General features: G+C 37.9%; 1 protein-coding gene across 10 annotated transcripts in view; it reads right to left on the reverse strand.

The window, feature by feature from the left end:
• PTPRD (protein tyrosine phosphatase receptor type D) overlaps positions 1-26,986 on the reverse strand; it is a gene marked incomplete at its 5' end in the record, with an annotated part of 417,042 nt that overhangs the window by 136,724 nt on the left and 253,332 nt on the right. For 5 of the 10 annotated variants that reach the window (XM_082656696.1, XM_082656688.1, XM_082656692.1 and 2 more), the window contains 4 exons: positions 6,366-6,575; positions 11,694-11,784; positions 22,975-23,234; positions 24,055-24,152. In XM_082656696.1, the coding sequence (XP_082512822.1) occupies positions 6,366-6,575; positions 11,694-11,784; positions 22,975-23,234; positions 24,055-24,152 (659 nt within the window). Of the gene's footprint in view, positions 1-6,365; positions 6,576-11,693; positions 11,785-22,974; positions 23,235-24,054; positions 24,156-24,588; positions 25,177-26,986 lie in introns of all 10 variants that reach the window. The other 5 variants (XM_082656687.1, XM_082656690.1, XM_082656691.1 and 2 more) reach the window with 3 other exon arrangements.

Raw genomic sequence — 26,986 nt, forward strand, 5'->3', positions numbered from 1 at the left:
AAATAAAAGTACCATATGACAAATCCCACTCCTGGGTATACAGCCAAAGGAAAGGAAATCACTGTCTCAAAGATACCTGCATACCTGTGTCCTCTGCAGTATATTCACAATATCTAACACATGGAAGCAACGTAAGTTTCTTTTTATGGATGAATAGATAAATGTGGTTTTCTATATACACAGATACATACACACACAATGGAACATTATTCAGCCATTAAAAGGAGAAAAAAAGGAGAAAATCCTGCCATCCGCGATGACATGGATGAATCTGGAGGGCTTTATGCTAAGTGAAATAAGCCGGACAGAGAAAGACATATATTGTATGGTTACAAGAAGAATGAGTTCTGAAAATCTAAAGTGCAGCAAGGTGACTATAGTGAGTGACACAGAACGGTATACCTGAAAGTTTCTGAGAGTAGATCTTAAACATTCTCACCATACACACGAAACAAACAGTTAATTTTCTTGATCTTGGTAATCACAGAGTCTGTGTATACAGAACTATATAAAATCATCACATTGTGCATTTTAAATATGTGCCACTATATTTGGCAATTATTCCTCAATAAAGCTGCAAAGATAGATATATATATATATATATGGAAAGTCACTTGGTGAATGAAGGGACTGCATATGCATGAATTGTTTCTGTAATATCTTGTTTTTTTCTGTCCTATTTTAGACTCGCTCAGAAAAATATTCTCGTGACTCTGCCTCTCTTTAAAATACTATTTTTCCCACTAGAGACCAGTCCACATTCACGAGCTGCCCCACATGTCTTAAGAACAAACAAACAAACAAACAGCTCACAGCTCAATAACAAAAAAAAACAAACAACCCAATTAAAAAAACAAACAACCCAATTAAAAACTGGGCAGAAGACCTAAATAGACATTTTTCCAAAGAAGACATACAGATGGCTAAAAGGCACACGAAAAGATGCTCAACATCACTAATTATTAGAGCTGCAAATAAAAACTACACAATGAGGTGTCACCACACACGGGTCCGAATGGGGCCATCTTCAAAAAGTCTACAAATGCTGGAGAGGGTGTGGAGAAAAGGGAACCCTCTTGCACTGTTGGTGGGGATGTAAATTGATACAGCCACTATGGAGAACAGTATGGAGGTTCCTTAAAAAACTAAAAATAGGACTACCGTACGACCCAGCAATCCCACTACTGGGCATATACCCCGAGAAAACCATAACTCAAAAGGACACGTGCACATGTGGATGATCCTCAGGTCCATCCACCCCCTTTCCAGTCTCACACAACCACATTTCTCATTACCTCATTCATGTTCCCCCAAACCGTATCAAGAATTTCTTCCTTCCTCTAACAGTCTCCACTGCTGCTAGAGTTATCCTAAACTGCGTCCGGAAAACCTTCAGGAGGCTCTCTAGGGATTCCTAAATAAAAGCTAGACATCTTAGCACGATTCTTAAGGGCCTCCACAATTTTGTTTGAAACTTTCTTACCACATATAACATGTTCCATCACAATAGACTTCTTGCTGCTGCTACCAAAATGCTCTATTCTCTCTCTTTACTTTAACCCTCTCACAAGTTCCACGACATTTAGCTCCCGCAATCCGACTCCAAGGCCTCACTTAAATTTTGCCTCCACTGAAGCTGCCTCTCCTTAACTGGAAATAATCGGTCATTTCACAAAATGTAGGTAAAAGTCATTTTAACAATTTGAAGTTATTTGTTCCTTAATGGTAGTGGCCAGGCTCTATTTTGGTTTTTCATTTGTGTACATGCCTTATCTTCTTTAATGAAACTATAAACTCCTTGAAAGTAAAGATTTATATACAGTTTGTATGCTTAAAGCAGCAAGTACAGAACTTTGCATTTAGTGGGTTCCCAGAAAATCTGTTGAATAAAATAAAATGCTCATTTTTTTTTCAAATGGCTGACATTATTAAAGCACGAGAGAGTATACTCATTTTTCCACTATCGGTAAATATGTTTAATTATTTTCAGTCTGCATTTTTAAACAATTAGCGCATATATTCTGCTTTAAGTAGGACAAGCTCAGCAGTCAATCTGGAGAACACATGCCCACGAAATGCCTGTATGCTATTCTCCCTTTCCATTTTCCTCACTATGTCCAGGAAAGAGATTGAGCAGACTTTTGGATTTTCTAATGCATCTAAAGAATACAAAAACTCAATATGTTTCTAACCTTCTTAGGGGCTGATTTAAAAAAAACAAAACAAAAAAGATATGTACAGTGTAAGGATTTACACAAAGGGCTTAGCAAATACACTCTATGTGCAAGAAACATGATTCTTTTATATAATTAATTGTTTGTTTTGGTTTAAATTTTCCCCTTTCCATTTTGTAGGTCACACTCAAATTGTTTGGGAGACTTAAGTAAGCAAAACTCTCTGATTTGAAATTCTTTACCAAGAGCCTTTGAGATAATAATCTTGGTTAGCCAAGATGGAAATCTAAGCAGAGGTTTTTCCCAACGTACATAGATTTCCAACCCAAATCAGGAAACAGAGACATGTGAAAATGAAAAGAAAACAAAACAGTAAAATGATATCAGCCTTATGAAAAGTAGAATTTGTTCAGTATGTGGGAGTAATGGAAAAGATTAAACGTTGGGTCGTTCTAAACCAGTCCTTTGATATTCTTAATGAGGCAGTTAATTGGGGAAAAGCTCATGTCTTTGTGGGGGGAAGGGGGATATTTTCTGTATGCAAATTATCATCCCACCCTTGGAGTGGTTAGCCACTTTAACAATCACTCTTGAAAATCTGAGGTTTACAAAAGACTGTATCACTACGAGCATTATACTAGCTGGGTACAAGTCTATAAATGCTGGCATGAACACACATAGGAAACATAAAGGAAATACTGTTAGCTTTGACAGCCATGTTGAAAAAGATGATGGAGAAAAGGGGCAACTTAGACAATACATATTTGGGAAGAAATCCTAATTATATAATTAATGAAACAGTGAGATGACATACTAAGGGAAGAGGTAAACTATTCATCAATGGTGATACATTTCAACACTAGTTGAAATGTATCAACTAGCTGAAATGTCTGTTAGAAACCAGAGTCTCTGACAGTGCATGATCTGATGAGATTCCGTTTTTGCTGGATTCTCTGATCTATCTCAGTGCTCTGAACGTGCTTTCGGAAATGTCCTAAAGCTATTTAAAGAAAATTTCTTTCAAATATCTAAAAGTCATTAAAAAAAAGATAAGATGGTTCCAACATTCCATTCCCTTGATGTTCTGCCTTAAAACCTTCAACTAGGAAGAGAAAGCACATCCGTGCATTAAAATTCCAGGAAGCCCATCACTTTGTTTTCAAATGACATCCTGTGCACACACACAAAAAAACCAGGCAGAAAGGCTGCCTTTGTGTTTTGATTTTCCACGAGGGAATTCCTTCAGTCATTTGAAGAGAAGCCCCACTGTACATGCTAACACCTGATGTGGAGAAATCTTTGATATATCTCACACTTCCTATACCGGGGAAGGGACTGGCTCTATCTAGTTGCCACACCTGTCAGTTTTAAGCCCCATTAGAAAGGTATAGTTTTGAATATGTATATTAAATGTTAATGTGAACCGCCACTTCAAAATCTACCTCCCTCCCATCTACAATTTCTCGCCCTCTCTCTCTCCCTCTCCCTCTCTCTCTGTTTTTAACATTCAAAGCAACTGATGCGCAGAATGACATAAGAGCAAGATGAATTACATAAAAGAAGACAACTCATTATTTAGAGGACCTTAGGAATTCTCTGTTTTATTGAATTGTTTTCTAACTTTCTTGGCTTTTCACTGATAAAGTCCCTGGTAAATTGCTATAATTTAAAACCCAGGCTATGCTTGCCTTTTCCTAGATAGAACTTCCCTTGAATCTGGGCAGAAAGCACTATGGGTTCACTGGTAGTTATAGGAGAATAAAATACATACAATCACCCCCCCCATCAATATTTTCAAATACTTGGAAATTAACTATGTTTAATCTCAGAGCTTGTTAGTTACTATTGTAATCACACAGGCTAAGATCTACTAGGTATTATGCAACATACCTAATATTAAACATATATTTGAAAACAGTCATTTTAAGAGGATGAGGAAGGAGACGAGCAATGATGGCTGTCACCCTCCTATCCAGATGTGGGTCACATCAAAAGGTCTTAAGAACCATGCCACTATAAAAAGCATCCAAATTGGAAAGAAAGAAGTAAAACTGTCATTATATGCAGATGACAAGTACTATATATAGAAAACCCTCAAGTCTCCACCAAAAATATTATTAGAACTAGCAAATACATTCAGTAAAGTTGCAGGTTACAAGATTAACATACAGAAATCTTGCTTTTCTATACACTAATAATGAACTATCAGAAAGAGAAAGCAAGAAAACAATCCTGTTTAAAATTGCATCAAAAAGAATAAAATATCTAGGAATAAACTTAACCAAGGAGGTGAAAGACCTATACTCTGAAAACTATAAAACATTGATGAAGAAATTTGAAAATGATAAAAAGAAATGGGAAGATATTCCAGGTTCTTGGACTGGAAGAATTAATATCGTAAAATGTCCATACTACACAAGGCAATCTACAGATTCAGTGCAATCCCTATCAAATTACCCATCGCATTTTTCCCAGATCAAAAACAACACTAAAATTTATATGGAACCACAAAAGATTCTGAAAAGCCAAAACCATATTGAGAGAAAAAGAACTAAGCTCGAGGAATCATGCTCCCTGACTTCAGACTATACTATGAAGCTAGAGTAATCAAAATACTATGGTACTGGCACAAAAACAGACACACAGATCAGTGGAAAAGAATGGAGGCTCTAGAAATAAACCCATGCACCTATGGTCAATTATTCTACTACAGAGGAGGCAAGAATATACAATGGAGAACAGACAGTCTTTTCAACAAGTGGTGCTGGGAAAGCTGGACAGCTACCTGTAAAAGAATGAGATTAGAACATTCCCTCACACCATGTACAAAATAAACTCAAAATGGAATAAAGACCTAAATGTAAGGCCTGAAACCATAAAACTCCTAGAAGAGAGCATAGGCAGAACATTCTTTGACATAAATTGTAGCAATTTTTTTTTTTTTGGATCTCCTAAGGCAAAAGAAATAAAAGCAAAAAACAAAAAATGGACCTAATTAAACTTAAAAGCTTTTGCACAGCAAAGGAAACCATCAACAAAGCAAAAAGATAACCTACTGAATGGGAGAAAAATATCTGCAAATGATGTGACCAATAAGGGCTTAATATCCAAAATATATAAACAGCTCATACAACTCAATATCAAAAAACCAGACAACCCAATTAAAAATGGGCAGAAGTCCTGAATAGACATTTTTCGAAAGAAGACATACAGACAACAGGCATGTGAAAGGATGCTCAACATCTCTAACCATCCAAGAAATACCCATCAAAACCACAGTGAGATATCACCTTAAACCTGTCAGAATGGCTATCATCAAAAAGACCACAAATAACAAATGTTGGCCAGGATGTGGAATAAAGGGAACCCTTGTACACTGTTGGTGGGAATGTAAATTGGTGCAGCCACTATGGAACACAGTATGGAGGTTCCTCAGAAAACTAAAAATAGAACTACCATATGATCCAGCAGTCCTACTCCTGAGTATGTATCTGAAGAAAATAAAAACGCTCGTTTGAAAACATACAGGTACCCCAATGTTCATAGCAGCATGATTTACAATAGTCAAGATATGGAAACCACCCAAGTGTCCGTTAACAGATGAATGAATAAAGAAAATGTACATATATGCAATGGGATATTACTCAGCCGTAAAAAAAGAATTATGCTATTTGCAACAACATGGATGAACCTAGACAGAATTATGCTTAGTGAAATAAGTCAGAAAAAGACAAATACTGTATCACATCACTTATACGTGGAATCTAAAAAATAAAACAAACCAATGTGTATAACAAAACAGAAACAGACTCACAAAGAACAAACTAGCGGTTACCAGTGGGGAGTGGGTTAGGACAAGAGAGGGGTGTGGGATTAAGAGATACAAATGCCAAAACAAAAAACAAACAACAACAAAAAGAACCATGCCCTATCAATTTGGCACTTCATAAACTAGATGTCCATCTAAATTTCCTGTCATTAGGGACACAGCCTTACTCGTAACGAAATCTCAAGCAGATTACTCAGCAGTGTTCAAAGAGTAGGCAGCCTGTTACCACATCTAAGTTAGCGAAATCTCTTGAGAAATAATTAGGGTGCATGTACCTATGTATCCCCAAATGACCAAATTCTGGTGAAAAATGTATAAGAATACCATAGGAAATTAGATGGACGCCATCATAATTAACTTACAGACTCTGCGTGTTCCATCACTGCTAACACAAAGAAGACATATTCTTGACCACTTTGGAGTTGCTTGTTTGTAAATCCACCATAATGTTTTTCATCCCCCAGGGTGAACTCAGTGGGAAGGACATCAAAGTGAGCGGCAATATATGGCTTCAATTCAACTTCTCTCCCATAACGGATGCTTCTGCGTTTCCTAGATATCTCTTTAAGCAGCTTAAGGAAAAAAAGTGGGAAACAGAGAAAGAAATGTAAACAACAATAACCCAACTTAATGACAATTTAATGGGAGAAATTAACTCAGGGCTGGGAACAACCCAAATACAGTGTGTCCACAATACGCGTAGTATGTCAGCATTACTAAATCTCAGTCTCTGTCTTCCAAAGGTAAGGCACTGAATTGCAATTGCAAGGCTCAGGCTGTAAACACTGGACGATTAGATCCTTTACTGGTAGTTCACATCACTGTCCACTCTAATGAAATCCTCTCAAAGGACAAGAATGCATTATAACTTGTCTGTGGAAAAAAATCAGCTTGATTCACAAAAGCCCGTCATGCAGGCTTTATCACTTATTATTAAACAAGTAGTACCCTCAGATAAAGCCATCAAAACGTTCAAAGACCAACTTTTTGGAGAGATTAGTACCATTTTAGATTACTTTTAGTAATGAGATAACTTGTATGATGTATATCCCCTCAAATCAGCAGAAATAGAATCTGATGACCAATTTTTAATTGACATTTTAAATAGACATGGTCACTTATTTAACGATTTCTGGCTTGACTTGGTTCCTTGATTAACCATTTGGGATAAAATGGTAAAATTCCTTGCATTTATCATGGCACCGAGTTTTTCTGGAGCTAATAGCTCTCTGGAGATGTTGAATTATCTTGCCAGGCAATAAAGGCAGGGTAGAGAAAAAATAATTTTAATATTACACTGAAGAAAACAAATATAAACATGTACACACAGAAATCCTTCATGTATTTCTAAAAGAAAAAAAGTACAAATTATGGTTTGATACTCTGTTGCTTTGCATTCACTCTTATTAGGAGAAACTCATGTTAATGATATTTCATGACAATTTCAAAATAATGTTTAAGTTATCTCTGTCTGCTTCCATTAAATATTGGTATTTTATAGGGCTTAACAGAGAAAAAGACGTTTATAGCAGTCTGAGATGCCTTTTGATGTAAGGGACAACTTAACTGGTGTTTTGAAAGAATTCTGATTTGTTTTACTATCTCTATAGAAAAGACTATCTGAGAACCTGGTGCAATGAAGGCCAGGCTTCTGTAATAATAACGGCTGCAGACTGTATATATGGCAAATACCAAATCCTTACGTTAGGAACCTGATGGTAAACTACAGTCTCTTCAACACAGAATGTACATGTGCTCAGCTGGTCAAAATTATAACTTAAAAATGTAAAAAATCACCCTCTTGGTTATATAGATAATTTGTGCCCATGTTATTGAATACTTAAAATGTTCTCAAATTTTCTGTTAAGTCTGAGTTTCTTGATACAATTAAAATTACATGAAATGTAAGTTCTTTTATAAAAACCACAGCAGAACTTGTTTAGCAAATTTGGACCATCTGATGATACATTCAGGTAGACTGATCAATTATGGACCAACTGAGTTGTAATAAAGCAAGTCCAGAAACTCAGCACTATCTTTCAATCCTGTTGTCACATTTAGGTCTTATAATAATGATGATAATGACAATAATGCTTTTCTTTGTTAACCAATTCCTAGGTGCCAGGCACTGTTCTCAGGAGACTAAATAGGGCTTAGTTCATTTACTCATAAAAAATCTATGAAATAAGTTATCATTATCCCCATTTTATAAGTGAGGCAACTGAGGCAGAATAGAAAGTGACAATAGTGGATTCAATTGGTGAAATAAAATGAAATTACATGTAAGAGATTTTTTTCCAACCATATTTTTATTTACTTAATGGCTGCACAATACCAAAGAAACATAATTGCAACATTTAGGCTAAATTAATAATGTTAACTCTTTTAACTCAGTCTATGCTTAAATATGTAATTTTTGTGCATCTGCTTTCATTAACACAGATAAATGCGTACTTAGATGTCTTTTTCCTAGATTCTTTTAACATGTATTTTTAAAATTCTGATGTAAATATTTAAGATATACTTGAAAAGTCACTACATAGGTTATTGTTGATATGTAGTCATTTATGGGCCATTACTTAGAGAAGGACAAATGAAGTGCAGAAGAGCCGAAAAGCTTTCTGAAGTTGGTTAATCGGAAACATTTACCATCAGTTGTTTATGCAACTGTGTCCCCTCTTCTACTTCACCGATCAAACCCTACCTTGATTTTATTCATATTTCAGATGTAGGCAGGCAACTGTCATAATTCATCCATATCACTGTCATCCCTAAGAGTACCTTTTGCTAGGGTTTCTTTAGAAGACTTCGAGGAAGTACTTTAACAGATTTTAGTGTTTTGGTGCTCCTAAGACCCAATGCTGCCATTCATTAAGGTCAAACCTGGAACATCAACCCTGGCCCTGTAGCTTGCTCTAATCTCTGTAGGATGCTCCCTGTGTTATACTTTAAATGGGTCAAGTGTGCTCAGGTGACACTGAAGTGAGCCACTATGTTGAAGTTCCAACCACAAATGACCACGTTATTTTACAGCAAGCCTTTGAAGTACAATGCGATGAAAAGCTTATGATGTATTGCAAGACCTTCCCTGAATTAAATATAACTAACATTTTAGGAGTCATCCTGTCCAGAATTCATTTTGACTATCAATGTCTGCTCTGCCCAGGCTGACCCTGACAACTAAGAGTTCCAGTCTATGAATTTATCATGTGAAGATTATCCCCAGACAAAGGATAAATGAGCTCAGAAGATAATACCGAGAGTGACTCTGTGTAGAAAGCCTCTTTCCATTTTTTATGGGCCTAGGTGTGAGGCATGCATGTGGAAATCCCCTTAGGCTACCATTCTATTTGATGATTGGGGTTTCAACGATTTGAATTATAGGCCTTTCTAAAAAATCACTTGGTCAAATACATTTAAGAGAGGAACACTGCTTTGTCAAACCTGGCAGTACCAAGCTATAGATAAAATTACTACAGTGCTTTTATTATCCATGGTAGAAAAAAAATACCTGTCTGTAGGGATCAGAAACTGGATGAGTAAGCACAAAGTGAGGCCATAGCCTACTTTCATTAGTTCCCCTCCACAATAGTTACAAGATGTATTGGAGGTTTCCAGAAGATATATCAAGGGCTTTAGTTTTCTATCAGAAATAATTTTCATTTTCCAGTCAATGCATATCTTATTTCTTCCACCATTAATTCTACAATGTGGTCTCAATTATATCAGTAAGAAAAGTGGGAAAGAACCCATCCTGACCCCCAAATTTTGAATTAATAAATGTTCTTTATCAAACTATTATACAGATTAATGCACTACAATTTGTGGGATGATTAAAATGACCCTTTGTTATGGGAATCAGCAGCAGAGACCCATAGAATGTAATTGCAAGAAAGTTCAATGTCATATAGCTCTATACTTTAATCCATTAGAACTGATGTGCATTTTGGAGGTTGAAACCTAGCTGTAAAAGAGAATCAGCTTCCTATTACTTACAACCAAATGGCTCCACTTCTAAGCAAAGCTTTTTTTTTAAGGATTTGATGTCATTTTTGTCTTGGATGTTAGTTCCTTGAAAACTTTTTTTTTTTAAATAGGTAGAAAGATTCATAGATTTTACAAGCTGCCTTTGCATTTTAAATCCAGTTCCAACTGAATTCTGCATTTCGGCTGAGAACTGATTAAAATAATAAAGACTATGTCAGGATTAACTGATTAGTCACTTGCAGGTAAAACATGCCTTGCTTGTTTAGAGACCAGCTAGCTCATCAAATCGCATATTCAGATGTACTCCTCTGACATCATAAAAAATGATTTTGTTCCTTTATTTTCAGCAGAAAAAAAAAAAGTAAAATTTATAACAAATTACTTGACAGCATGATTGAAATGTGTCTCATTTTATACTCCTTCAGTGCTCATCTAATCACTAAGCGGTGACACAAAAGCATAGTCCTAACCTTGAACTCATCTCCCTTTCTGAACTTGATCAAGTTTAACTCAGATAAATGAAGTGGTTGATGATGAAACATACTTCTAGGGATGACACATGTCTGTCAAAAGAAGCTAACAGCCCTGCTCTCGAGATCACAGTCTCCTTAGTGCAGACGTGTGTGAAATAAACATCACTTCCCTGTAATGCAGTGAGGGAATTTCTGCTTTTCCTTGCTTTGTATGCACTAATTTGAGGGACAGAAAATACCTAAAAATAACAGGTTGGGTTATAAGATATAGAACATGTTGTAAATAAATCCAATCAATTAAAATCTCATATTTCCCCTAATGGGGGCCTTTTATATTTGACTTCTGAACTGATTCAATCTAAAACCATGTTAAAATTGTACAGTCTCTCCTGTATAGTATTTCACAGAAGGTGAAGCCCAGCCATTAACCTGCTGTGGCCCTCTAGGGATCTGGCTTAACACTTTTGAGCACAGTTTTCTCATCCAAACATAAGTATGTCAAAATTAGATCTTGTTCTATATACTATGCATTTACTTTAAAAAAAAAAAATGTTCTTTTTGCAAAAAAGAGTACCAAGGTACCTATTGTTAATGTAAGATTTTAGAAATTAATAGTATTTAGTATTTGCTCTGTTGTTTGTACCGTATTTCTTGCTCAGCTCAAAATTCTGTGATTTGTTTTATTTGCCCCTGAAGCTCATGCATTTTTGATTCTGATATCTTACAAAATACAGAATAAAGCAAGTATGTGCTAACCAGCACAATTCTGTCAGAAATTGGTCAAGAACACATAGCAGGTCAAGTGTTGAACTCTGGTGCAAACTGCAACTTAGCATTTTTAACAGCCTCAGCTACCATTGCACTGACGAAGCATACCTTGGAATTCATAGCAATGGTGATTAAGTCTTTGCTGACAATTCACTTCACCTTCCACACCTCTGCATCATGTTTTACAAGGGGCACGGGGCAGAATCTTAAAGCCAACAAAGATCAGATAGGTTGTAAGCTTTACAACAGCTTAATGTCTCTTAATTAAATCAAAAAGCTCTTTGTTGGGACCCCAAGAGGTTAACACACCCGTAGCAGTGAACCTTCTGAGTAGCCAGCTGACCAGCCAGCCATGTAGGAGTCAGCACCCAGATTAGATGCTGAAAGGTCTCCACAGAGAGGAGAGGGCTATTTTAAAAATTAAATAACTAATGAACGGCACAGCCCGAAACACATAGTTACCTCATCTAATTCCATTTCATCTGGACTCTCCCACGGCTTGATAAATTTCCCACGAGATTTCTTCAAAGGCACAATTATTATGTAGTAACCTCTGCACAAGAATAGATAGACAAAAATAAGGTTAGTTCGGAGGGAAAAGAAAATGGATATATCCTTAAATCTTCCACAGACCTGAAGATTGAGACTGAAGGCAAATTATGGATATGGAGTGACTTGTCCATCAATGGCAAATAACCACCTGTTTGTTCAATTTTAAAAACAACATGGGTAGACATTTATGTGTGACTTCAGTGATCTTGTATGGTAATATCACCATGGTTGACTGACCTTTACTAGGTATCATAAACAGAGTGGAAATAGTTCGTTAGTACCTCGGTGCTAGACACATACAAGGTGGGTATATTGAAATCTACCACCACAGGCTGCTGAACCAAGAATTTTCTATGACATTAATTTATAAGATGATTTTTTTAAAGAAGATGTGTAATAAAAATTACTCTAAGCTCATCCAAATGCCTACACGATGACGATGACAATGATTTTCTTTATACACCGTTAAAATACATTTTATTTGGATAAAAAGTTAAAAGCATAAAAATTACTCATCATCTCACAATTATATAAAGATGTAAAGGTTCCCCTCTCTTTCTACCCATCAAATTGCAAACCTTAAGGTAGGTACTGCAGAAATTTGGAGACAGTCACTACCTAAGGGCTTTCAAAATAGGTCTCAGTATAATACCTCTATAGGAAGGGACAAAAGTAAGCGAGTCGTCACACTGAGAACGGCCAACTACAACTTATGTATAAAGGCTCCTTGTCGCCAAATAGATGTGGGTTATTTGTAAAGTTGTTTTGTAACTTCCGTATAGTGTACACTGTGCTCTTATATTCAGAGTTAGGGACTCTGCTCATACTGATTTTTGGTAGTAACTATACAAGGACTTTGAACATAAGGTATAATAATTGCCACCACATTAATCACTTCCTACTTTTTAGGTATTATAGTAAATGCATAATCTCATTTTGCCCTCTCAAAAATCCTTTAAGGACAGGTAAGAGAAAAAAGACAGCTACACAGAGACTGAATGATCGCTCAAGTTAAAACAGATAGTAAGGGGATACAAACCTATATATGTAGAGAGAGATATATATCTCTTAACTCTGGCAATAATCTGCTTTTGTTTCATTTATGGAAATTTATTGTGGAAATGAATACACACACCCCCCTACCTCTGCCTCTCAGAGGAAAGGGATGAGAATGGGATGGGTGCTATCAAGCTTGTATCACAATATATTACAGAGACTAATAGTACACACAGGAAGGCCTGTTTGTTCTTATCGCAAAGCAAAACGTGTAATAAACTCAGCAAATCCTGTGTGATAATGAACTCTGTTTCCACAAACAGAGTCTGGAGCAGCTCTGTCCAGTATAGTAGCCGCTAGCCCCTTGCGGCTATCAAGCACTTGAGATGTGGCTAGTCTGAACTGACATGTGCTCTACCTGTAAAAGACACTGGATTTCAAAAACTTAGTATGAAAAATAAATGTAAAATATCTCAGCAATAATTTTTTAATAGCGATCACATGTTAAAATGATAATATTCTGGATATAACGTGTTTTGTAAAAAATGAAATTAAAATTAATGACATCTGTTTCTTTGTACTTTTTACCATAGCTGCTAGAAAGTGTAGTATTTCACATGTGGCTCTCGTTACATTTGTTGGGCAGGGCTGATCTAGAGTGTTCCGGTAGAGAATGCGGCATCTAGAGATACATCTGGCCCAGAATTCAGGATCTGCCACTCATGAGCTGTGTGACCCTGGGCTGATCATCTAACATCCCTGAATCTCAGCTGCATATACTGAAATTGAGAGTAAATAATATCAGACTTATTCTGGAGAAATAAAACAAATGAACACAAAGTGCTTAGCACAGTGTGTGTCACGTAGCACTTCACAGATGCCAGCTGCTACTGGCCGGTACTGACCATCATGGTGGGAGAGATGGATCTGAACACAGACACAGTAGGACACAGTGAAACTCCCTGAGAGTTTCAAACTTTTTCTTCCCCCGATCAATAATTCAAGTCAAACCAGACAACTACAGCAGAATCCGTTCTCCATGGTGCTCTGAGCAACTCATCAGGCTCACGGGGTCACATCACTTAGCCATCCATTTTCTTTCCTACAAACAATGATGACGATCAAGGAGGGTAATGAGAAGGAATAGTGGAGTATGTGAGAGAGGCCAGTATCTTTTATGGTCCAGAGTAAGCTTCCTCCTCTTGCTGTCCTCCCACCACCCGAAGGATTTGCCAAACAGGTCCATCATGTTAAATGAGCATGGAGAAGAATGACAGGGGCTGCAACCTAGCATACAAAATAACACTGCAGATGGACTTGATAAACACACTTGTCAGGGAACCTCTTGCTTTTCACTACCAATTGCACAAAGTCAGGACAGCTTCTCTTTGCCTAAAGTAATGATACTGCACATGATCAGGGAGCTCCCACTGTCCTCGTTCAGAATCTTGTAAATCAAGGTTAAGCTGATGAATCCTATTAATTTTTCTTCTGCTTTCATACTTTGAGTTGCCGTTCTTGTACATGAAGAAAGAATCCGTTCTGCAGCACTCCCCGACTACTCATTTCATTTGTGGCTCGGATAAGAATTGAACAGCCTTCCCCATAGCAATTAATTAACAGTGTGGCTGGATATCCATAACCTTTTCTCTCCACGGTCACTAAAGCATTCATCTAGAGCAGCCAAAGTGGGGCCTTTCAAAGCAGCTCTCACCTATTGAAAGAAATGGGGTGTTGGGAATTTGGAACTCCTGGGTCCAAATCCATACATTTCAACTGTATTCTCTGCAACTGTGACTTTGTAAAGAACCTCGTATTCGCCATTCCTGAAGCCTAACTTTCCCCTGAGGATACTGCTTTCTTTGCAGACTTCTCACGTGGTGGCTGTTAATTTATCCCTCTTCCTCTGCCCATGAACCTCAGGTTTAGGGTTTGGGTTTCTTTCCTGGTTCACTGTTGCTTCTTGCAGATATTTTTTCCTCTACCCCTTTGCTAAAATCACAATAAGTCCTCCTTTTGGAAGCTCGTACAATTCAGCTATGCTATGGTCTTCTCTTACTGATTTCTGCCATCTACCAACCTCTTCAGAATCTTTCCCTTATGGAAGTTTTTGTTTTGTTTTGTTTTTCCCAGGGTTAACAGTCTTTTTTTTCCCTCCCAAACTTTGCCATCATTTTGGGTGACTTCAACCTTCAGAGGGCTGGCCCATGCACCACCCAGGGCTCTCAATTTCTTGAGCTCTTCTCTTCCAAAACCCACATCCTCCATTCTGCCTTAGCTAAAATCTGATAGCCTTTCTCTGTGCCTGAACCCAAGGAGCTGAATACAGCTTGAGAAATAATGCACAGGGTAGAATGATGCCATAAGTTCACATTCAGCAAACTCAAACAGGCCTTCAACACTGCCTGGCAATACAGCCACAGCTTCTCTAGTTACCTAGTCCATCCAATCTTCACAGTAAGTTTTTCACACTTTCTCCCCTGGCCTCAAATCTTGGACATACATGCCTCTCCACTAGAAGATGGCCTGCGCTCTTATATACAGAGAAAAGAAAAAGATTTAGACAAGCATTCCCTCGTCGTCTAACAAACTACAAGCCGACCTATATCTGAGTGCAAACCATAATCTTTCCGATCGGTACCGTAGAAGGGCTGACTACACTTTCCAGAGCCAATTACTTTTTCTTGAATTGGGTCCTGCATCTCACTCTCTTTGGATGTCTACCATATACTATACCCCTTGTCTCCCATATATCTCGATTTCTCCATCCTCGTTGGATTCTATCGATTAGCTTTCCATCCACATCCTGCTCCAGTCATCACTTTCTCTCTCTCTCCTACCTCTTACTGCCCCAGTTCTGAGAAGAGCTGTGCGTTCTTGCTGTTCTCCATGTCTTCACCTTCCATTCACTTCCCAGTCAACTGTGCTCTAGCTCTGGCCTCATCTGCCCAACTCACCACCTTCACCTGGGTCGTCAGTATTGCATCAAAAGGAGAATTTTTCACTCTCTTCTTACTTGATCTTTTTTTTGTGGTACGCGGGCCTCTCCCTGCTGTGGCCTCTCCCGTTGTGGAGCACAGGCTCCGGACACGCAGGCTCAGCGGTCATGGCTCACGGGCCCAGCCGCTCCGTGGCATGTGGGATCCTCCCGGACCGGGGCACGAACCCGTGTCCCCTGCATTGGCAGGCAGACTCTCAACCACTGTGCCACCAGGGAAGCCCCTTACTCGATCTTTTATCAGAATCTGCGTATTCATAACACCCTCCATGAAACATGTTCAGTTCTTTCTCTGTATCCAACTCTCCTGGTTTTCTACTTAAATCTCTCACCATGTTAACCTTATTTCTTTAGCAGGATTTATTATCTGCTACCCAGCTTTTCAACGGTGGCGTTCCTCAAGGATCTAGCCAAGGATTTGTCTTTACTTCTTCTTTTCTTCCCATGGGATCTCATTCCAGCTCAGGGAATCAGTTATCCCCTAGATGCAAATGATTTACAGATTGACATCTTCAGCCTGGAACGCTCCTCTGAACTCCCCAAGTTTACCCCCTTCCAACTTTATGTCTCCATTTCTATGTAACAAAAGTACCTCAAATTTACTGTGGTTAAAATAAAACAAAAAATACGCCTCCAAAAGTAATCCTCTTCCAATATTGCACCATGATCCATTTTAGGGCACATGCTGTAAACCTAGGTGTTATCACTGATGATCTGCATTAACTCTCTCCCTCCCTCATACCCAAACTACCGCTGAGTCCTATTACTTCCAAACTATCTATAGTGCATTCACTTCTCCCCATCTCTGCCGCCACCGCTCTGGCTTCATTCCATTGTCTCATGCCTGGGTTGCTCCTAACTTTGTCTCCTAATTTTCTGTCTCTGTTGAGTTAAACTCCCTTTAGTCCAGTCTCTTAAATTTTCATTTTGCAATAGAAAATTAATTGTAACATTTCCATTGATCCTCATTTGTCTTAGGATAAATACCAAAGGCATTATACGACTCAGCAGGATCCTGCCTGAATCCATCTCTCTGTGCTCTCTGAGCTACGCCCTGGTGGGCTTTTAGTTTCTTGAATTTACTTGGTCCATTCTGTCTTTGCTCATTCTATACCATCTGTCTAGAACCTTCTGTCACTCCCAACAAATCCCAAGTTATCTTCTCTCTTTCCTCAAATAGCAACTCACTTTTTTACTTCCTAACTCAAACCTTCCCTGACCTCTGCTTAGACCAATGACCCCTATTACATGGTCTCAATGAACCATTTTTAGTCCATAATTTTCTTATACGTTTAAGACATATTCATATACTTAGAAACACATTGCTAAAGCAGTTACACATATAATTTCCCCAAATTTGCTAACGTTGCCATTTTATCACTGAGTTCTTTTTTCACTGAAAAGTGGAAGTGGGTGAAGCAGGTAACTCTTGGGGATTTATGCCTCCCCTAGATCGGGAAGTCAAAAACATTTTGAGGCTCTTCTCTTGCATTAGAACTTTCCAACTTGAAACCTCATCAAGCTTTTCTCTTTTCTCCAAACCAGCCTAATGACATGCCTTAATGTCTTTTAGTTACCAGCAAAGCGGTGATCCTGGTTCTAATGTCATGTGGTATTAGGTAAGGTAAGATGACTCTGTAAAGTGAGGAACTAACATATACCCTGCAAATTCATATCAACTAAATCATGTGAACTGAAAGAACTTGCTTGAAATGCAAAAAAAAAAAAAAAAAAAAAATGCTTTTGGACATAGAGCAGCTTCCCATATGGGTAAAATTAAACTTTATACTCTGTTTGCCTGTCTAACTCAAGGCTGAAGTTTAGCCTTCAAATACCCTTTTCAACATAGACCTTCACTATTAAACTAATGGAAAATAAATAACTTGAGAATCAATATATTCGGAGAGCCCTCGACTACTCATAATGTAAGCTGTGTTTTCCCAGTATATTAGATTTAATTAGATAAGTTAAATATAACCTTCAGAATTTTAATTATCCTATGTAAAGTTTTACTAATTTTATTTAATATGTTATCATCAAGGGGCCCAGTTCCATATAATTATATGGGAAGGTGAGCTCTGGTCTTCGTGGCAGCACCACTTCAAATTCTGGCAGGCTTTTTGTATTAACAGTCCATACTAGCATTCTCCAACTCATTATTTAACTGGGAGGTCAACATTTGTCTCAGAGTTTAATGATGAATGTCATTCCTTGAATCATTTTTTGATTTTTTTTTTTTTCCTGGCTTTGGTCATTTGGGTATATATTGTTTAAATCAAATTAATTAACCACAGGAAAACCAAAGCAGGTTGAATGATCTTTCTAGTTTCTCTGTTTAAATTAAGGTTTCTAATCTTTTAAGCTACGTGTTGTCAGACAAGTTATTAATTGTCTTAAGCCTCATTTTCCTCATTTGTAAAATGGCAGATGATAATGCTGACTGTGTCTAGCCTCTCCCTTTACCTCTCCTCTAAATTCTCATGACAATCTACTGATTTTATTGTTCCACATTTAACATACATTTCCATAATCTGTGGCCAAGTGCATGTACCTGATGCCTCTTGGTTCTGAGGTTTGTCTGGGGCAGTCCTATTGACATCTAATTGTTACGGAGTTCTTAGATGTTTAGCAATTGTCCTAGGAAAAAATATCCTGGTTTGGTCAATCATTTTATGGTCACAGAGGCATGGTTGTGGTTCAACATGTAGACTCTGGAGCCAGACTGCCTAAGTTCAAATCTTTCCTCTCTGGTTATGCTATTGTGTTGCCAGGGCCAATTAGTATACTACCTTATAGCTTCGTCAGCTGTAAAATGAAGAGGACCCTTGGTGTGAAGATTACAGCAGTCACTGTGTGCAGTGTCCTTTGAAGAACACCTAGTAAGTCCTCTGTCCCTATTAACTAGTAGCAGTATCAACTCTATGATCTTGGCTGGGCCACTTAGTGTCTTTGGGCCTCACTTTACTCACCTGTAAAAGGGGAGACCACCTACCTCACAGGGTTATTGTGAGACGTTAGTGAAATGCTCTAATACCTTCAGTAAATTGTAAAGCTCTATACAAATTTAAGCCTTTACTACTTCAGTTAACAAACATATGATGTGTGAATTAAACATTAAACAGCTTATACACACCGAGCTGATACTAGTGGTGCATGTGTGTTATGAAACAACTTTGCTTCCAAGAATGTCTTTCTTTGAAAGAAAAAGTAGATAATAAATTTAAAATTTTATAAAACACCCTCATTCTTCGTTTCTATTTTTCATAAACATGAAATGGTTGCTAGGGAGTTAATTTACATTGGGTACCTTCTGGCAGCTTTTTCTCTGAGTACAATCTGTGTGGTGCTTTTTTTTCTTATCAGAGTAAAATCCTGCTCTATAGAGTCACAGAAGTCCTCTTTGTCACCACAACTTGCTTCTGACGGATGGTGGCATTGCTAGAGTTTCTGACCAGCATTCTGCCCGCTAAATGTATTCAAAGAGAAGGTTGAAGCCCCACAAAATTCCTAGTACTAGAACCTGCAGTACCAATGTGGCTGTTTCGTGAAAAACCTGGCCCTTCGCTGAGGGAGCTCCCAGCTTCTCCACACAAAACCCAAGTGTGAAATCACAGAGGCAAGGAGCTATGTCTGCATTACGTTTACAAGAGACAGATTTATTTTCCAATGGTGAGGAGTTTGGAGGTGGGGATCAAGACCTCTCAATTATCTTGGCCGGAAACGAGGAAAGCCTGGTTTCTGTTGGTAAACAAAACAGCCGTTCAATCATCAAAATTGTATTTTGATAGGAAAACAAATTGGAAGCATCTTTGTAGCTAGCTTTTACCTAAACACAAGTTAGCAACCCACCCCAGAGCTCTGGAATCGATTCTGTTTTCTCCCCTCATTTCTCCCTTACAATACTTAACAGAAAGCTCCACTCTAATTTCTGAACTGCAAGTGGTACCTCATGGCACACAGCGTTTTGTCATATTTGACGATGCCACATGAACCAACCTAGAAGACTGGATGGGTAACTTTATGCTATTATCCCTTTAAAAAACATAGTGAATATGAATTATCTAGGGATTTTTGCTAACAGGAGATTTGCTTGTCATTTCTTATGGTTCTTATACTTTTCCCCAGTTTTGTCTTTTGCCCTTGTCTTTCCCCCAGAGTGTTTAGAATATATTTCTGGGAATCTTTACTTCATTTCTAGAACAGAGTTTTTTCCATAATGGTTTGCTTTCTTTTTCTGTTTTGTAATAGTCTCTGATCTTTGTTACCAAAGTTTTATCCCTTTTCTTTGACTCCCATGTCAAATATTACAAAGAAGAAGTACAAAAATTAACAAAACAAAGAAAAATTGAACAAGTCTTTCTCTCTGAGAGACTATATTCTGCAATATTCTCAATTCATTCAGAGGTTGGGAAATGAAAAAGAAGTCTGTCACCAATGGACTAAACTGTCATTTCCCAATAATGTCTGAGACATTCTACCAAACTAATTTGGTAAATAGCCATTAAAATCTTTTTTTTAATATATAAAGAAAAGTCTTGAAATCTAATAGTAAAAACTACAGATGATGTGCCACTATTTTCATCTTTTATTTACTCTTTCCCTGAAAAGACAGCACATGTTTTTAACAGACTCAATTTATAGCCCATATAAACTATACAGACTGTTCCTTCATTGTTTGTGACTATTTGACCTTCTCTAAATCCTTCTCATCATTCAAGACTTATTAGATATCAGCTCCTTCTGGATATCTCCCTTGACATCCGAGTTGGGCTAGAATTCTGTATTTATGTTTCTACAGTACCTGGCAGTACTTGCTCCATATATTCTTATTATCTGTTTCCTGTATCTGTTTTCCCACTATAAGGTAGGGCTTTATCTCAATCATCTTTCTATTTCCAGACCTAGTGCTGGCAATACAGTATGTCTAGAATACATGTTTGTTGGATGCCAGCTGAAAAGTCGTAATGGATGGGTAAGACGTGGACCAATAACAAGTGCTAGTCTTTGTCTTGCTTGGGCAATACCACATGTGCTGTCCTCTGCCTGAAACAGCGTCTCCCCACCCCCACTCCCATGGACCAGCTTATTGTGATTCTTTAAGCCTCAGCTTAGATGTTGCTTTTTTCAGGGCCTCTTCCCTGAACTACTCAACGGGGGTTGGGAGCTCCTCCTGTGGCCTCCCCTATCCAACTAACTTTTGGTATCACAGGACTCCACTCCACCTGACTCTCTACTTGTCCAAATTCCCCAATTACCTATACTATGTAAGAGCCATGAGAAAGTCAGCATTCTCTCCACTGAATTCCTGCAACATTGTCTGGAACTATGGTGGGAGATCAAACAATATCCATAGAATATTTAAAATAGCAAAATAAAATCTCCCTTTCATACTAAATTTTGCTGGAATCAAAATCACACTAATATTCCATTCTTCTTTTTAGTTTTCTAAATGATAGAAGAGTGGACAAAAATGGAGACTCATGTAAATGGAGACTGATTTCACTGACACCTCATGTAAAATGTACACAAAATTAAACTCATTAATTTCCTCCTGATCTTTCATCCTTCAGGATGAATGGCAGCATCATTTATTTTGTCATCCAATCTCAGACCTCAGAGTCATCTATGACATTTTCCTCTGCCTCGTTCCCTCCATTAAGACAGCTGCCAATTCCTACTTCTCTGTCTGCCTCTGCATCCCATTTCCACCATCACCATCTCACTTCAGAATCTTGTTACTTGCCTAGAGTCAACTAACTGCACAATGACTGCCCAAAACTTTTCTCTGTGGTGCTCCAATCCTTCCGACATGCCTTCAGGAGCCATCTTCCCTAAGAACTTTCCTACATTATGTCACCAGATTGCTACTAAATGTAAAGGCTCCAACCATCCATGAACTATGTAGAAATGCCTCTGCTTGACCTTCAAACCTTTCATAGCAAGTTTCATCCAAACTTGATCATGTGGGATAGAAGAAATGACAAAGGGTTTAGTCTTATCCCAAGCCGGGAGCACAGTTCCTAACATGCAGCAGACACACAATAAATATTTCCTAAAATGGCAAAGAAGGAAACTTAGGTATTACACACATGATATCATGCCACTCTCCTGCATAAAGTCCTTTAATGGACTGTCACTATCTGTAGGATACAGTTCCAACTTCTGAGCACAACTTCCCTCTTGTATACCTGCCTCTCACTACTATTGCCCTGGCTCTCTGAGCACATGCCTTACAGAATCACTTGCTTCCTTTACTAATGAGCCTTTGCGTACGATTTCCTTCCTCTGATTTTTTTGTATGCCTGTCATCGGTCCTTCAAGATTAAATTCAGAAACTTTCTTGATCCATTTCATTCTGGATTAGCTACTCTTAAGATAGAGTATGATTCTATCGCTAGCACATATTGCATCTGTCTATTTCTCTGTATTCCTCACTCTGTGGTAAACTCTTCGAAGACAGGGACCACATCCTCTTTTTCTGTTCTCCAGGGTCTACCACAGTACTCATACTTAATATACTTTGGTGAAAACACTTTTTTTCTTCTACTGGCTACCATCAACTAGCTATATACAACCAACAAACTACTTAATGGACTGGATTTAATTTCCACTTCAGGCCCATTGGCCTCTACACTGTGCTCCATCCAAACCAGAAAAAAATTACATTTTCTAGCTTTCATGTTTCTTCTAATGTCATTCTGAACTTTAACTTGTTGAAATTTCTCCCATCTTTCAGCACACATGTAAAACAGCAGTGTCTTGTACTGTTTTTTTTTTTTGTATCCAATTTCCTAAAGTTTCTTTTAGCATTGTAGTATTTTCTAAGAATTCCTCACCATTAGAGTAACACTCGCCAAATAGCAGTTATTCGACTATTCACATTATTCTATACACCACGACGTAAACTTCTTTATGGTAAGGTTCATGTTCTATTTGTCTATCTCTCCTAAATTATACCATTCTGGAACGTAAAGAAACACTCTCATTAATGTTAAAGTGATGAGAATCTGTGTCACAATGAACTCTAGAACACAATGCAACAGAACTTGAATAACAAAACTATGAGCCTGTGCAGAAGACTCTGACTCTACATACAGCAATATAGTCTTTTATAACCACATATTCCCGAGATTTAACCTTTTTTTTTCTTGCTTACATGCATTTCTATCCTTCAGCCCGAACCTTCGATCAACTTACTTTATATTCTCATTTGCAGGTACTTCGGGCAGTTGCACGGTAATCATGCCATCCAAGTTGGTCTTCCCAATGAAGGCAGGCTTGGTACGTAGAACATCTGGTGCAGTCTTTGCGGTTACCCTGTGCTGCAGGCCCCCAGCACTGTTGCCACGATTTGTCAGCACAAATGAATATGACTTCTCAGGCTTCAGGTTGACAATTAACTTCTGGGTAGCTCGGCCATCCACTTCTTCTACCATTTTCCCATCGTCGTAAAGAATCTAGAGAGATACGACCAATCGAAGAGATTTGGTTATCAGTCAGGCAATGAATATTTTCTAACTAATATGGTACTTGCTTATGGAAAATACATATGGGTCATTTCTAATTTGGGGAATTTCCTAAGCCCGAAAGTGCTAATAAATTCTAGAGATGGCATCAATTTTCTTTTGTTTCTTATTGTGTAATGATACAATGTTTCTAAGTCTATCAAAAATACACAAAGAAATGTACAATATCTTAACAGTATGTGGCCCGTCAGTTGTCTGTGAAATGTTCTAGGTTTCAATGCATCATCCACACCACTTTTTCCCAAACACTTCCATTCTTGTTCCCAAATATATTTTTACTTTCAAAAATGTTTCTTTATTCTTTCTTTCACAGACTTGTACTTCTTGCTAACATTTGCCAATATCTCTCAATGGGAAACTAAAGTTTAAAATATTCAAAGAATTCAGGCCAATTAACAAATTACTTAAATCCCAGGATACTGCATTACAAACAGGTAGAAACCATGTAAATTTCATTTCCTGATGAAAAAACAAAAGCATTAGCTTAGATGTAAAAAGTTCAGCTTGGAAGTGCTAGGTGACCCACAAAGAATGCCAGCCCTGGGTTTGAGCTCCTGCCTTCTCTGGAGAGGGGAAAGGTCACACTGCCAAAGAGCCAGACTCAGTCTGTTATGTGAAAGCCACAGAGAGAATAACAAGTATGTGTGGCTGACTCAAAGCAGTCTGTATGCTTTGTAAGTAACTTACCCAAGTGACCTGCCCCCTCCACTTTTACCAGTGATATCTTCTTACACATTAGAAAACAACTTACTTTGAAAGGCATGGCAGAATTATAATTCTCTGGAATCTCCCAAGACAGTAGCACTGAAGTCTTCATTACTGCTTTGACATGAAAATTTTTTGCAAACACTGCTGGAAAAGGAAAAACAGTGTATTTAAACTACTCCTAAAAACGTATGACTTGTCCTTTTCCATGGACGGGAGGGCTTAAGCTAGATGCCATCTACTTTGATCGGACAGAGAAGTGTGATTTGCCTACCTGTTAAGAGCATTCATTTTAATACCTCATTCTCATAAAGATCTCTCCTTTCTCTCCCATTCAGTCAACTATATTGTGTTTTCCTTACCTGAGAACATTGGGGTGCTGTCAGCCAGACTTGCTCGGCATTCTCTAACTGAAATCTAAGGCATCCAAAACATATTAAGTTTCACATACTTTACCTTTTTGCTTTTGCTGAACCTATTAATATGAATGGGCCGATCAGTTATTTATAGCTTCAAAATACTGATTTCCAAAGACCGACATTCCTTTAAGGGAGAAAGGCCGTAAGCAGACAAATCCTACCTTGATCCACAGGCAGTGTCCTGAACTGGACACTGGGACTATATGGCCCGGGGCCTTTGCTCGTGTGAGCACGTACTTTTACATCATATGTGGTATCTGGTTTTAAGCCACTGAGTGTCAGAGTGGTGTCAGCTGGAACAATAAGCTGCTCCATTGGAAGAAGAGGGATGTTGATATCCCTATACAGAAGGGTATACTTGGTGATAATGCCATTTCTCTCTGCCAGGACAGGTGGCTGCCAAGATATCTGGACAGAGGTTGACGTGCTGCCATCTGAGTGGAGGTTTTGAGGGAATCCAGTTGGGACTTCTTCTGGAACAGAGATCTCCTTCACCATCTCCTCCCCAAAGCCCACTTTGTTTCTGGCTGAGAGCCTGAAGATGTACGATGCTCCTTTGTGGATGTCTGTCGCTGTGAAGTGATCTTCTTTTTCAGAGAACTCCAGAGTAGTGAGTGGCTCCAAATCCTTCCGGCCAAATTTTAGACGGTAGCCCTGGAGGGGTCCAAATGTGTCCACGGGGGGGTGCCACTGAACGAGAGCGGTATTCATCTGAGTGTGGTTAATCACAAGCCGGGGTTTCCCTGGAACTGGAGCACACAGGAGGGAGTGGTGAGACCACCCTATGTGGGTGTTTGCATTTCAATCACCGATGAACGGGAATGCCACTCCATGGGCATGCCCATGCCTTTACTTATAAAAAAAGCCAAGGCTCGGTCTATATGCCTTTGTGGAAACATGCTCCTTCTCATACTCTTTTAAGGTAAGGTGAGATATTAGAATTTGATAATGGACAGAAAATAGGAATTATTATTGAAATGATAATTTAAGGAGATTTTTAAAAACATCTTCACATTTCAAATCTTAACACATAGAGGGTTCATGCCGCAGAGAAATGAAGCTCAGTAAGGATTAGCCAATTAGGTACAGCTAATAAGAATAATAATTAAAATATATTTAATTAATGGGTCCATGCAATGTACCAGACACTGTACTAAGAACGTTACATGTAGTATCTCACTTGATTTACATCCTTCACTCCTATGTGCCCTGCTTAGTTATTATCTTCACTTTGTATAATAAAAAAATGAAACAGAGAGATAGAAAACTGGGCAAAGTTAGATGCGTACTAAGTGAGGATGCTACAAGACAAACATAGGTCTGTCTGAATCCATGGCCCAAACAACTTAACTAGTATGTTGATTATAAGTTTAAAAAAAAAGGTAATGTAAAATAATGTTGCTCTGACTTACTGTGGATCTAATTTGCATTTTTTTGTTTATACCATCCACACCAGTCATTCTCATCAAGTTTTGCATCTAGTAAAATAGGAATTATATTAAGACCTACACCATGTTGTTGTTATGAATATTAAATGCGGAAATGCATGGAAAAGCCTTAGAACAGTGCTTTACATTTCATTAATAATAATAATTATTAATAATCAGAATATTAAGGTTTTTGTGGTCAGGGGCTAAGTACATAATTTCTTTTCAAGCTAAATAAGTTAGATATGTGAATAGGTCTAATATACTCAATGTATTATTACAACCATATATATATATTTTTTAACACAATAAATATTCCTGGAATCCACAGACAAGGACAGTGGTAAACAGCACAGAGCCAGGAGTTTCTTTGGAAATAGTCCAAAGATGAGGGAGGGGAAAAGAGTATTACCAGAACTAAAAATAAGTTAATAGAAAGGGGAGAGAATATGGTCAAAAGGGAGGAAAGCTTACACTAATAGCAATGAAAAATACACAGGCAATGAAAAACAGTATCATAGGTATGCAGATATAAGTTAAAAACAAAAACAAACTAGAAAGGTGTTGAGATAATATACAGAATATTAACTTCAAAAGTTACTCGGTTAACCTGCTCACTATATATTTCAGACCCCAGGAGTGGTGTGCTTTGTCCAAGAACAAATTCTTTGTGATATTTCTATCCTTAACCAATGAAGTAATATAATAGTTTTGTTTCACATGTTGGATACGTTCATAGTAAGTGGGTTCATCATGTGTGGGAAAATAGTTCCTGAAGTTTTTAATGGCAATTATGTACACGTGTTGAAGGTTGACCCAGAAACCAAACCAATCCAAACCAAAAACTGTAGACTCACTGTTTCTCATGGAAAGGTGTATCCGATATCTTACTAACCAACTACGAAACTCTCAGAACAAACCCGTTCCTAAGTTGGTGAGTGCTTGAATTATTCCATTTATTTTTATTTTAAATATATTTAAAATTATTTTCATTTAAAATCACTTTAAAATAGATATTGGCAAGTATCCTCAATTTCTCTCTATGTGTGTATAGTATTTACATGATTTGCCCATTAAAATATCAATGACGTCAAGAATTAAACATTTGAGACTCTGCTGAGAAAAAAATGGG

This window comes from Grampus griseus (genome assembly GCF_964374135.1).
Source record: "Grampus griseus genome assembly, chromosome: 6".
NCBI lineage: Eukaryota > Metazoa > Chordata > Mammalia > Artiodactyla > Delphinidae > Grampus > Grampus griseus.